We start from the raw sequence: 14,788 nt of genomic DNA, 5'->3' as shown, positions 1-14,788 counted from the left end.
CGTAAAAAATACACTTAAAACCAAGTATGTTCAGCTACTAGAACAAGAGTAATAAGTCAACCATGGGCTAAAACATAATACATCTCTTGTCTACATAAGATGGCACTTGAAATGAGTGAAATAAGCCAACCATGGGCATACATCTAAGCGACTAGAACAAGAACACAAACGCCAACATGGACTAAGATCACACACGATGGTGTGAATCAACGTGTCTTGTCTACATATAAGATCACTCAAGACAAGTGTGTTCAGCTACTAGACCAAGAGAGCAAAAGCCAACAAAGGGCTAAAAACACACGAAGGTGTAATAAAATTCTTGTCTACATATGATGACACTTAGATAATGGGCATAAAAGGAAAGGACTTTTGAGGCAATAAAGCTTGTAATGACAACATATAAATAAAACCTCGAATGAAACAATATTCCTTTTTAAAAAAGAATACTCATAACAATAACATTTTGGAATAAATGCATGTAAAAAGTATCTTCAACAAGATACTACAATCGATAAAATAATATTCTTGAGAACAAATGTGTGAACATACACACACCAAGAACACTTGTGAAAAAACACAAGAACACATGTGCACAACAAGCACAACATACGGAATCACAAATGTGCAAGTGCACTCATAAGATTCTTAAACAAATAAAGGTTGGGCTATAATCCCAAAACACTTTGATTTTAAATATACCTTAAAACATTTAAGGTTTCAAACACCATATGTCCATCACATTTACATAGAGGCATCCATAATATCAATGGCCACAAGAGAAAAAATGAGTGACACACTCATAATTAGAGATCAAATAACAAATCATTTTAGAGTCCCAAGGTGCCCATAACTCACCTCAACAACCATCTATAATATGGAAGGTGGACAATCTAAAATGATACAACACGAGGTGCCCATAACTCACCTCGACAAACATCTCTAATATAACAAAAATAAGGCCAAATAAATGATGCATTAAATAACATGTGATGGACAAATATAAGTGCCACAAAAGGGCAGTAACCACATAAGGAATCATTTTCCAAATAAAAGTTTTTACCAAGAGGACCGATTAACAAATTGAATCAAAGGTCCAATATAATCCATCAAAACAATTTTGCATAAACACGAATTATGCTTAATCTTCAAAAGAAGTCTTGTACCAAAAAAGACTTATTAAGCAACAAACACAACAACATAAAGAATTCATCAAGACAATCAAGCTTTTAATCAAAGAAATCATAAGAACCGTAATGGTTCACAAAGAAGGCTTTAACACAATACTCAAGGAAAGAATATTCAAAAAACACTTGAAAATTTATAGATTTGGAATTAAATCCCATACAACAATTTTAAAATATTCTTTGATTGTGATGAGATATGCGGACACATACAAAGTGCTATAAGCACTTACAATGATTTAACAAGAACTCAATATCTAAATTCATTATATTTTTCACAAAAGAAATGTGCATAAAGGCTCTATAATGCAAAAAATGTCTACGAAGAGACAATACACATGTAAGCACACAAGGCTTTATAAAAGATGTGCACGAAGGCACTCATACAATACTTGAACAAATACACACCAAGGTGTAAACAAACATGCACTAAGGCATGTATATCATAAAAAAAAAGGGAATGCATACAAGCGCAAAATATTTGAGAAGCAAATGTGCACAAAATACAAAAATACACAAAAGTGAGCAAGTATGCACTTTATAAAAAGAGCAATGCTTGAAATTCTCAAATTTTAATTATGTAATTACATGCTTGATAAGTGCAATTGAGGACAAAGAAAACCATATTATGGCCAATGTAGGCATCTTTAAAGATATTATTAAGAGGTTTTGAAACCTTATGAAAAATACAAACCAACAAGTTTATAAGGATGAAAAATGAAATCATTTATACCAAAAAGGATGTAATAGATGAACTATGCACTCTATGTGGGAAATTCCTTTTAAAACAATCTTTCCTAATGGTTTATCATAGATAATTTTTCAAAAAAGAAACATTGAAAAACTTTTTAGGAGTTCTTATAAGTCATCATTAACAAGAACTACTTTAGGATTCAACAAAGATTTTAGATGTGAGAGATTCTCATATAATGATTATATCAAATTTTTCAAAAATGCACTAAAATCCATAATCAAGAGGGGAACTCGAATCAAATTAGGGTTCATATGAGAGTTAAAAAATTTTAAGCAAAGATCATTATTTTAGCAAGAGATCATATATATAATTTTTTAAAAGTTAACTTATAGGTCAATCATGAAATATTTATATAAGAACTATAAATCTCACATAATTGAAGGTAATTTTTAAAAACATAAATTACTATTATATGCGATGAGTAGTTCGAGAAACACGAATTTTATATTTGGACAACAAACGATTTCACCAAATTTAAAAGGAGATATTTTCAAAATATATGAGCACACGAAATGTGAAAAGAAATAATTCAACTATCATGACCATTAAATGAACAAACTATATGCAAGAAACATATTTTCAAATACATAATACTTTTAAGAAAAGGGATACATACCGAATAACTTCAAAAGCATAATACTTTAGGAAGAGCAATGAATACTTCACCATTTCTTGAGCGACACGCTTTCCGTTGCACCAAAGGACAACCCCATCGTGACCTCGCTCTGATACCATGTTAGAAAGTGACTTGAAATACATTGGGTTCAATAATGAACCCATATCTATGCACGTGAAGTGCAAATATACCCATTAAAGGGAAGCAACATAAGCACATAATGTGCTAACACATAAAACCCATAAAAAGGGAAAAATATGACATAAAGTCATAAGTTGCATATCATTGAAGAATAATGGCGAAGGGGTAAAAACCCCATTACAATGGAGCATAAGCTCCCTCAAGAAGTGAGAAAATACAAAGGGGAGAGCCCCTATTTATAAGCAAGAAAAGGAGCCACAAAGGGGGCTCCCAAGAGAGTCGTTGGGAGCCCCCAACGGTCACATATGTGACCGTTGGAGGCTCCCCAACGACTCTTTGGGGAGCCTCCCTATGTGGCACAAAAGCCGAAAATTAAAAGGAAAAAAAGAAGAAAAATAAAAAATAAAAAATGGAAAATTACAAGCAATATTCCAAAGTGGAATATGCGCAAAACAGGAATTTACAGAAATACCCTTTTGGGGAAATAAAGAATATATATTTATATTCATATATATAGATATACATATACATATATATATATGAATATAAATATATATGAGATTACAAATGACGATAATACACATATTTTAACAGTCACATGGGTGCGGGTGCGGGGATTCGGCACTTCCAAAAAAACCGGGTGCGGGGGTGCGGCAGGGGAAAAAATGTAATATATATATATATATATATATATATATATATATATATATATATATCATGTATAGTGTATATGTATGAATGTATGGTAGTTAAGCTCCATGACATTTATGCCCAACTTACTTTTTACCATTTTTTTATCTTATATGGTTGTCCCCAAAGATGAAAGCGATGAGCTGTGGAGCTTGATTCATTGTTTTTGCCCTTGCAGGAAGGGGGGTCCGGGGGCTCCCCCCGGCGCGGGTCCCGCAGCTCATTTCATAGGGCAAAAAAAAAAAAATCCAAAAAAAATGGACAAAAATGAACCTATGTCACAGGGATTCGGCTAGCAGGGTGTCCATAGATCTTCTAAAGAGGGGGGTGACACCCCCTTCTAGACTCCCCCTTTAGGGATAAAGTTCTACGATAAGTAAAACTCTACCTCAAACATTCCTTATCCATCTAGATTTTTTTTTTGTATTTTATTTTTATTATTTTAATATTCTAAGGGAATATTCTAGGGGGATGGTCCCTTCTGAAAGTCCACATGGGATAGAGTTTTACCCCTGGTAGAACTCTACCTCATCCTTAGTCTATATTTAAAGTTAGTTATTTTTAAAACTTTATATTCATGTTAGTTTTAAAATTGCCTTGGATGGATTATGGATCCAAATTGGATCTATGATCCAAATCCATATCCAATCCAATTGGATATCAAACTGAACCGGATCCAGATCCATATGAGCATGGGTCCAACGGCGTGGGTCCAGTCTGATCCAACCCAGAAAACACTAAAAAATAGAGGTCGGTCATTTTTGAAAAATGCATTTTTCAGGTCAACCGTAATATGATTTCGAGAAAACAAATCCCCTACGAGATCTACGTTCCGAGGCTGATCTAACAATGGTCTTAACTCAATTTCGCTTCCGAATTTCGCATGAATTTCACCTAAATTTCGCTCGAATTTGACTCCAATTGAAAGGTTAAAAACAATAAATTCCTCAAATTTTAATTTAACATAATTAGATCTTGTCAGCGGGCTCTAGACCAAGCCCAAAACCAGCTGACGTCACCTAATATCCAGTTATTTTCCATGATTTTATCAATTAAATATAAATATATAATTTAAAAATTATAATTTTTAGACTTTAAAATCATGAAAAAATTACGAGATATTACATCAACCCACTAAGACCACAAACAACACCTATTGAAACCCATGTAAGACCCGGTTAGTACATCCAAAATCGGTCCTTTTGGACCAATTTCAACCCAAAATCCTCCTAAACCTAACTATTTAGGTCCAAATACCTTTTCAAACCACCTTTAAATGATCCAAACCAAATTAAATTTAAACAAACCCAAGTTCAAACCTCATCTTTCCCGTTTGACCTTGGACCTACCATAATCTATTTGGATCCAATTAAGACTAGCTTGGATCTGATTGACTTTAATTGGATCCAAGTTTCCGAGTTTGGCTCATGTCCCATATGAAAACCCATTTGTTTCTATGCTAAAAAAACCACCAGAAAATTGAATCATCACACTATACTTGCTTGTATATTCATTGGATTAGATTTCATCTGAGTTAGCAGATCTATGCTTTTTAGAAGTTATAACAGTTCTTTGTTTCCTATGGGTTGAGTGCAACTGGGAAAAAATCAAGTGAAATGGAGGACAAGTCTTCTCAACCAGGGGAGAATGATGCAAGAGCAGAGCATGAGATTCATTTGGATCTTATTCATATTTGAGATTTTTATTTTTGATTTTAGCATGTATCTGGATATTGGATCCACATGAATGATTCATGTTCAATTAGGAAGCGAAATACAATTAGGAAGTCTTAATTAGAAGTTTATCACATTAGGTAGTTTGGTATAATTGGGATTAGGAAATCCTCATCTATATATAGATAAGAGATTCATTTGGTTATTTGGTTACTTGGTTAGAAAGTTCATGTTGGAGATTTGCCATAAGTTACAACAACAACAACAACAACAACTACGCCTTCATCCCAAAACAATTGGGGTCAGCGATATGAACCAAAAAAGAAATTCATTTTGGGTCTTCCACATGAATCCTTTTCCTCCAATCATTTCTATCCAATGTCATGTCCTCGGTGAGGTTCAAAGCATTCATATCCTTTCCTATCATCTCCATCCAAGTCTTCCTAGGCCTACCCCGACCTCTTTTAACTAATATATTTTCCCATTTCTCCAGCCTTCTAACTGGAGCATCATTAGGCCTTCGCCGAATATGTCCAAACCACCGTAAACGATTCTCTCGCATCTTATTTTCAATGGGTGCAACACCTACCTTCTTACGTATCTCCTCGTTCCGAATCTTATCTTTTATTGTATTTCCACACATCCATCTAAGCATCCGCATCTCAGCTACACTCATTTTTTGAATATGATGTCTCTTGGCAGCCCAACATTCCGTACCATATAGTAAAGCGGGTCTAATAGTCGTCCTATAAAACTTTCCCTTCAACCGCAATGGCATTCTACGATCGCACAGCACTCCAGTTGCACTTTTCCATTTCATCCACCCAACCTTTATCCTATGATTTACATCTCCATCAACCTTTATCCTATGATTTGCCATAAGCTATTTCATTTAATTCAATTACTTTCTTGTTGTATGTTAATTTCCTTCAATTTCTTGCAATTTCTTAGTATTCTATATAATTTATAGTGGCATAGTTTGGGTAGATTTTTTCGTAACTTCAGATCGAGGTTACGTCACTGTCAAACACCATCCAACAAGAGAGAGGCTTGGATATGGATGCATACATGCAAGCATTATTTGTCACTATTGCAAACAACTTGGCAATAAGGTGAGTTTTCTCATGAAAATCTTGAGGATACTTTTAAACAGAAAGCATACCAAACATCACTATGATTTAAAACTGTCAAAGTATTGCAAAATCAAAACCAGATAATTAGTTGAATCCACTGTCGCCAATATCACCGATATTTTGAAAATATTTTGATATTATATTTTTCTCACAACAGCCAAAAGAACGTCAAAATATTGTGATATTTTCAAAATATCACTAGAACACATATTATCATGATATTTCTGCAATACGTTTGAACAATGTTCTTATTTTTATAAATTTTATGCCTATATTTTTATTCTTTTTGTTTCTTTTGTATTTAAAAACTTTTCTACTTATTTCTTTATATTTTAGCAACAAAATTAATGCAAAAACTATTATTTGTTATTTCTTTAATTGCTCAATACTTTTTCAAATTTTCAGACTTCCAAGATTTTCCCAAGAACCACCACTTTTTGAAAAAAAAAACTCCCAAGAAAGACCATCCCGAGAACTGTGCTAGTGCCAAAGAAGGATTTTAAGAAAAGAATACCACGTAAAAAGGAAAATTTAGTCCTGAATGCAAGAAATCCGCAACAAAGAAACCTTTCAGGTTAGGATATGACCGGCGTTGTGAAAAGCGTCGAGGCATAGCGAGGTGCTCCACCAAAATTTGAGGTGAGGCGTAAGCCTCGAGGTGCAAAGTGTAAGCCTCAAATTTTTTTTTAAACTTTAAAAAACTATGAGATTAACTTGTAAAAGTTGGCGATGGGGGAGGGAGGAGCACCCTTCCCTGCCGAACAAAAGGTGACAGGGGGGCAAAGCCCCCTGCCGAAAAAGAAAGCGACAGGGGGCGGAGCCCCCTGCCGATGAGAGGCGACGACAGGGGCTCCGCCCCCTGTCGGTCAACCAAGAGAGAAAAACAGAGGGGGGGCGGGGGCCCTGCTGACGAGAGGCGACGATAGGGGGCTCTGCCCCCTGTCGATCGACCCCACGGAGAAGAAGTAAAGAAGAGGGGTTTACCTGGCAACGGCAACTCCGACGTCACCGGAAAACGCAGAGGAAAGGTGGCGTCGGGGATGTCGGTCGAGGTCGCCGAAACGAACGACAGTGGCGGTGAGTCATTGGCGCCCTCGCAACAGAGAAAATAAGATGGTGGTGGCTGGCGGGTCGCCGGCGCCTTCTCAGCAGAGGAAAGAAGAAGGTGGAAGAGGCGATGACCGGCGGCAGGTAGTCGCCGGCGATAGCGGTCGTGGGGGACGAGAGGGGACGGAGTGGAGAGAGAAGGGGCGAGGGCTTTTGCCCCTCGCCCAAGGCGCCTGTGTCTTTTTTAAAGACACAGGTTCTCTCGAGAAGGCGCCTGTGACATGTTAATGTTGGTCAAATGAGGGCTTTGACCCTCATTTGACCAACAAAATAAGGCGTGCGTGCCTCGCCTCAAGGCGCATGAGGCGTATGCCTTTATGCTTTTACGCTTTATAACTGCGCCTCAAGGCACAAAGGCCCTCGCCTCGAGGCGAGGCACGCTTTTTGTGCCTTGAGGCGCATTTTTAACAACACTGGATATGACAAAACACTTGAATTAAGAGTCAAACAAGAGTAGACCCAATGTCTGATGTGCTGATAGAATCTGAATTAAGGAAAGAATCAAAGAGTTCTATTGCATGCCTCTTCATTTTATTCGCCCTGTAATCATTTCTAGTGGAGCATTTTACATGATATAGAATAAGATAGAAGAAAACCTCATACGACTTTGATGCAAAAATATCAGAAGTTTTACAGTGGGACATTAATACTGCATTGTATTCATGGAATGCAGACAAGATTGATAAACTTTTGATCGTTCCTAAAGATAAACAAACAAAGATGGAAAATTTGTACTCTACCTTCTGCAGTCAGAATTTTCACGCAAATAGGTTTTTAAAGCCTCAAAACATTTCTTCTCTAAAGTTTTTACTTCTGAGACATCAGAATCATAGGCGGGCAACAGTTTGTCGAGAACATGATATACTAATATCTGCATAAAGAGTGAAAATACACAAGAATTGTAAAAGAATTCTGAATGAAATGGGAACAATAATCAAGTGATTGAGATTTTGAAGGAAGTACAACCTGAGTGAAACCACGTAGACTGTGGTGGTGAGCCGTTAAGAAAGGGATTATAGATGGGAGCAACTCAGTCAAGCATCTCAGCTGAGCATGCACTTCAGGAGTGTGAAGGATAACATTTGCTGCTATGAAAACATAAGAAGAGAGAGCCTGCAATTGAATGAAGGATTTAGTACTCGGCAGAATATGCCACATGAGATAGTTCACATGATGGGTTACCTGAGGCCTCATATTGTAATCAAGGAAAATGGGAATAAGCTGCTCTCTGATCTGCCAAATAGAAATTAAAATTAGTCAACTGGTGTGAAGTACAACATAAATCAGCAGAAAAATAACCCTTTCAAGTACTGGATCCTGTTTTCAACAAATTAAACATGACCAAGATAGAATTTCAAACAACAGTTAATTCCAAGGTAATCAAGTATTTTTACTAATGAGCTTTTCTACCATTTTTTAGGAGGCAAGCTAGAAAGTTCTTAAGTAGCAAATACAAACTATATACAGTAATACTTAGAGATAATCAAATTTACTATCACGATCCAAGTACCAAGCTTAATCAGACGTTACAAATATTTCCTCAGTTACTGAGAAACAGAGATAACATTATATGAACATATGCACTTCTTTTTGGATGAACATAAGCACGCATGAGAATCAAAGGATGAGCAAGAATTTCCCTTTCTTTAAAAACTTGATGTCAACCTAAACTTAGACACCAAGTCAAAGATTGCTAGATTATTTAAATGGGTATAGTAATAAAGCAATAGCAAGGTGTTATGCTTTAGGGCCTGTTCGCATGTCACAGAAAAGGCTCTCTTTCCGTGGTAAAGAAGTTTTTTCTGTGGGACCACATCAGAACGACATGGTACATGCAAACAGAGGAAGTTCCTTCTGAACAGAAAACTCCTCACCCACCAACATGTTTCCATGCTTCACCCTCATTTACAGTGGAAATAAAATCCGACAGGAGTGGTCGGACATTTTTTCCGCTGTAACACTCTCCATGCTATTTAATGCACGGAGAGTGTTACAGTGACACACAAATGCCCACTTAGGGTTGAATAAGAAAGCAATAACAAGTCAACTTTCTGATGACAGTTGCTGTAGAGCTTTTCATATTGAATTTAACACAAGGAATTTGTTTTAACTGTTACCAAAATTAACTTGGTAATGAAACCTGTTGAGAGTGTTCAGAATAATAGAATATTCAATAGGGTAAAGAAATCACAACACATACCTTGGATGGAAACTTTAAGTATATCTTAACTGCAAAAGTTTCTAAATATTGTCGAACAGCTGGTAAATTGTTCCTCTGCAGTTCAACATAAGACAAGATTATTCATCTATCAAAGGTGTAGTACCAATAAAAAGAAACATAACAGGCACTGACACGTATGAACATAAAGTAAGATGCAGTAGCAACAACAGAAACATAACAGGTACTGCAACTTTTCTCAATAGACAACATATATATCAATGGCTGACAGCTTTGATGTTTCTTACATAGAGGCATGTGTGCAAACTAGAAGTCACTTGTTGAACCACGTCAGCATCAACAAATGGAGACAATACACATATCATCTGCCATGCACGGATTTTACGCCTATGGACCTACACGAGTAAAAGCATGTAGTCAAGGCAACCACCACAATATGAAAAAACTGAGAACCATATTTAACCAAAACCAATCATAAGCTGCTACACTTACACTGCTATACTTTTTATACAACTCCTTTGCAAGATCTTTATCGTTAACCTATATTAATCAATGTGAAACTTGTTTTTATCAGAACATTAAAGTACAAGAGCCATCACAAAAAAACTAATCAGTAATAAGCATCAATATTATGATAATATTGGCAACATCATTTTTTCAAACAAAGATTCTACTTAGTTTGAAACATTATTATCCAAACTAAGATTCTACAACAATATCGTCTTTCTATGGGAAAATATCAAATATAAATTAAAGATGCAACAGTAGGATTCTACTACTACTACTACTACTACTACACATGCACACACACATAGGGGTGTCAACGGGTCGGGTTTGGTTCAGACCCAAGTGGAACCAGACTTGGACCAGTTTTTTGGGTATTGTATCGGGTTCGGATCCAGGTCTAATCAGGTCCACTATAAGAAAAACCATACCCAGACCCGATAAGAACTACATGAACCAAACCCAGACCATACCCAGCAAAACCATATTATTTATCATTCTTACATTGAAAATTTGTGGGTCTTAATCGGAACTCGGGTCGGGTCTAGGTCTGGTATAAAATTTCACAAACTATACCCGGGTAAATGTATTAATTGGACCTTCGGGTCTTAATCAGGTCTTCTTATTTATCACCATACACGGACCCTATAGGGTTTGGTTTGGGTCGGGTCCGGGTAAACCAGGTCCATTGACACCCCTACACACATGCCCCCCCCCCCCCCCCACCACCACACACACACACACACGGTTAATAGTAGATGCTATTGAAGGCACAGATCTATTAAGCTGGAAATCATAGGTTCAACCTTTATCAACTCAATCTGACCACATAAATGTGTTCAGCGTGGTTTGTTGCTAAGGATCAAACCTTGTATCATGTTACTTCAATCTAAGAATATGATATTTTAAGTCATGAAATTTCAGGGAAATGTGTTAATTTCTGAGTAACACATACATGTAATTGTCTTAGATATAAGACATATTTTGAAAATATTGCAATATTATTGTGTATAATGAAAATTGTTCTGAAAAGGGAAAATATCATGATATTTCCAAAATATCAGCAATTTAAAAATGTTGTAGCATTATTGCAATGAAATCATGATAGTATTGCTATATCTTTAAACATTTTTCTGTATTTAATTTTTATATCTTAATATGATTCTTATTGTTTATCTTTTTATTTTTTTAGAACTTTTCTATGTTTTCTTGCAAAAAAGTTATGAAAATCAATTCTCCTCTTATATTTGTGTTATTTTTATTTTCATTTTTAAATGGTGAGATCTCCAAGATCTACCAGAATAACATTGACGTATTTTGCTTGCCGAAATTTTGCCTGCTCATCTTATAGATGCTTGCATTCTCACCTAGCATGCCAGTGAACTTCACTAGTGTTAGACTTGGCAAAGATACAAAAGGGACTTGGACATCACATTACGTGAGAAATATTTTTCAATTTTGTAACAATCAACCTAGTGCCCCTTGGTGAATCAACTCTAATTTTTTGTTCCAACTAATGACACTTTTTAGACTTATAAGTAAACCGTTCATGCATTTCTCTAGTAACTTGAGACAACCAATCTAAAATGTCAAACTTGAGCATTTAGGGTGTGATGTACAATGAAATACATTAGTAGTAGTAACACTAATCACCATCAGCCTCACTACTCTACAAGGACTCTAAATTGGCCAGTCTTGTTTCTCTAATCTTTCCTTTCCTGTCTAAAGCAACAACTTGAGTCAGCTCACTAACACACACAATCTCCTTCAAAGTCTTCATTTGCTTCATTGTTTTGCGCTAATTCTTTTTCCTTATCTGCCTTTCTCACAGTGTTGCGAAAGTTCTCTGTGTAACGCCCAAACTATCTTAAATGACATCCATTAATTTATTCTTTAGGTCTTTTTCCATAATCATCCATATCTTATGGGCCTAAAGACAAATCCATCACTGCCTTTTTACATTTCTCAAAAGATCCCTACATTTTCAATGTTTGAATGGTTATGTCCTTCCTAAAGGGTGCTTTTTGGAATGGTTAATGAAAAGTTTGGGAGGTTCTTGGAAAATGCAAAAAGTTATGGTCGATTTTCTATAGCCCTTTAAGATAAGGGCGATTATGGAAAAAAACCCTATTCTTTATTAGTACAACATATAAACAACTTCTAGTATATTCAAATTTTAATCTTATTTTTACTCCATACATTCATCTTAACAAGCAACAAAGAAGTATGAGATAATGTGTATTTCAGTTCAACTCTCCTTTGCTTAAATTTTGGCAGTAGGAAAAACAGTGTTATTTACAGAATTAATGAAAGATGCTATTATGTCCAGAACATCAGTACTACACTAGTTTCTAAGCAAAAACTGCCAAGTAGATGATAAATTAACCATGACAATGTATTTGTTTTATACACAATTAGCAAATGGCAGGTATAATGATCTAAAATACAGCACTGGATGGTATACCGCTGAATCTAGAAGATGCAACAGAAACATTTTTCCACAGTGGAGAATTATATCTTTATTTTTTCCTTCATCTTCAGATTCTCCTACCAAATCTGCAAGTTTATGGAAAAGAACAGCAACAGCTACACGAGCATACATCTCTGTGTTGATAAATGACTGCACGTGCCAAAGCATCAGACAAGAATTAGCCAGCGCATGGGGATCTTAAGAGTGATGACCTAATTAATCTTTGAAGATCCACACTAGAAAAAAGTTCAGTTGAAAATAAGTAGGGACCTAGCTAGGTTGTAATTTATGACCACAACTAGGAACACAAATCAGTTTACATGAATGGAAGTCATAGTTGGAAAGCCCAGTGACTCCTGATTCAGCTTGTTGGATTTCAACATGGGACTTGATTGGGCTTCATAACCATTAACAGTATATGTAAAATAAATACATTGTACACAAAAAAAAAATCAAAATATTAACAGTTAACTAGCAATCAATTAAGGGAAAATAGTGCCAAAGTATCACAAAATAGTAATGCTAGATGGATTCACCATATTTATGAGCGACTAATCTAGTACTTCAAGCATCACAATCAATTAATAGCTACTGTGAATAAACTATTGTAACAAAGATTTTCAACATAAAAACAGTATCAAAAGTAAAAATAAAAAATAGTAAACATTAGTAATGAGAATCTAGAACTTTGTCCTTTAATGACAAGCGCCTGACCTACACCAACCTAGGAAACAAATATCACATAATAAAGATGAATTTATCAAGAACGACATGGAATGATGGATTAAACACTTTTGTTGATATACAGCTCACTGAGCGATGACTGATACAGTCAATTTGTGTCCTCAATCGATTGATTGTTTCAAGGAGAAGGAACATGGCTAGAGTCACCCAATGTTTTTTAAATAAGTGTGAAGCGAGCTTTCCAGAAACAAGGTTTGAAAGCACATAGTCGTTGCTTCTGAATAGGGATGGCAGTGGACCAGGGGGAAACGGGGCCCCGCCGCACCTCGCCCTGTTTGGACCGGGGATGAAGGACATGAAACGGTGATGGAGGCGGGCATGGAGGTTAAAATTAAAACCTGTGCAGGATGGAAGCAGGGGGATGGACTTACGCATTCCTCCACCCTGTCCCCAATCCCCATTAGTAAATTAATTAAAATCCCCTTCGACGGTTGGACCTCGTTCTTTAGGGATGGCAGTGTTTTTAATATATATATATATATATATATATATATATATATATATATATATATATATATATATATATATATATATATATATATATATATATATATATATATATATATATATATATATATATATATATATATATATATATATATACCCAATAGGGGTATTTTGGTCATTTTACATAGATGTTTCTAGAAACAACTATTTTAATAGATAGTTTATTTTTATCTTATTTTTTCTTTTCTTTTTATTTAAATAAATATGTACATGCATTGGGGGTTCCACATAGAGTCGTTGGGGGCCCAGCGACATCATGTGGGAGCCCCCAATGGCTCCCTTTTTCTCTTTTTTCATTTGTGTATAAATAGGGGCTTCCCCCCCTTGTATTCTAAAGCTTGTGAGCTCTTCTCCAATAAAGCTCATTATTTTTTCCTTATTTGTGTAGCCTTTTAAAGGCCTTTTGTATTGTCCCATAGTGGACTTATTTCTTATTTCTCTTTTGTGCCTTTGTGGTTGTCCATTATTGGATATTGTGAAGCATTAGCATTCTTGTATTACATTTTCACATACTTCATTACAAGTGGACTGGGGGGCAAACAGGGCCCCGCCCCACTTCACCTCATTTGGATCGGGCGTAATGCCCCAAATCCCAAACTTGAAAACTTTTTAAGAAAAATCCGAAGCTTTACAATCAATCCTTTTTCAAAGTTTAAAATGGTAGTTCAGAAGAAAATAGTGTTTGAAAGAACAAGTCAACAGACCTTGGGCACATTACAGGTGAACCTTTCTTTACATAATGGATTTGTATCTCCATACAATCATTTAAACCACATAGATTCAAAACAAAGTTTTTGATAATTAAAGTTCAAACAAAATGAGGTATTACAAAAGAAACCCTTATACAAAATTACAAAACGTGCTCAGGAGTGAAACAATAGAAAGAGAGTGGGTTCTTGATATCATCACGTCATCGCACCATCGCCTGTTGCATCAACCTAATCATCACTTGTATCCTATAAGATGGGACAGACTTATGAAAGCCCGGTAGGTGTATAGATATCAAAAATCAGAACAAGAACATATGTGTTATTCTTTTCGTAATGTGAAGTTTTAGAATAAATAAAATGAGCATGGTAATCTTATTTC

The 14,788-nt window shown here is 35.7% G+C and overlaps 1 protein-coding gene across 2 annotated transcripts in view; it reads right to left on the bottom strand.

Moving 5' to 3' along the window:
- Nucleotides 1-14,788, bottom strand: part of LOC149845324 (tRNA/rRNA methyltransferase (SpoU) family protein) — a 208,494-nt gene that overhangs the window by 15,902 nt on the left and 177,804 nt on the right. For both annotated transcript variants that reach the window (XM_089995694.1, XM_089995695.1), the window contains exons 22-28: nucleotides 12,443-12,598; nucleotides 9,967-10,014; nucleotides 9,762-9,869; nucleotides 9,496-9,570; nucleotides 8,478-8,528; nucleotides 8,262-8,408; nucleotides 8,036-8,166 (exon numbers count right to left, since the gene is read on the bottom strand). In XM_089995694.1, the coding sequence (XP_089851820.1) occupies nucleotides 8,036-8,166; nucleotides 8,262-8,408; nucleotides 8,478-8,528; nucleotides 9,496-9,570; nucleotides 9,762-9,869; nucleotides 9,967-10,014; nucleotides 12,443-12,598 (716 nt within the window). The remainder of the gene's footprint in view (nucleotides 1-8,035; nucleotides 8,167-8,261; nucleotides 8,409-8,477; nucleotides 8,529-9,495; nucleotides 9,571-9,761; nucleotides 9,870-9,966; nucleotides 10,015-12,442; nucleotides 12,599-14,788) is intronic.

This window comes from Nuphar pumila, chromosome 2, assembly GCF_984573655.1.
Source record: "Nuphar pumila chromosome 2, dmNupPumi1.hap1.1, whole genome shotgun sequence".
NCBI classification, from domain to species: Eukaryota; Viridiplantae; Streptophyta; class Magnoliopsida; order Nymphaeales; family Nymphaeaceae; genus Nuphar; species Nuphar pumila.
Note: the sequence above shows the minus strand (reverse complement) of the source record. Positions and strands in the feature narration are given on the sequence as shown.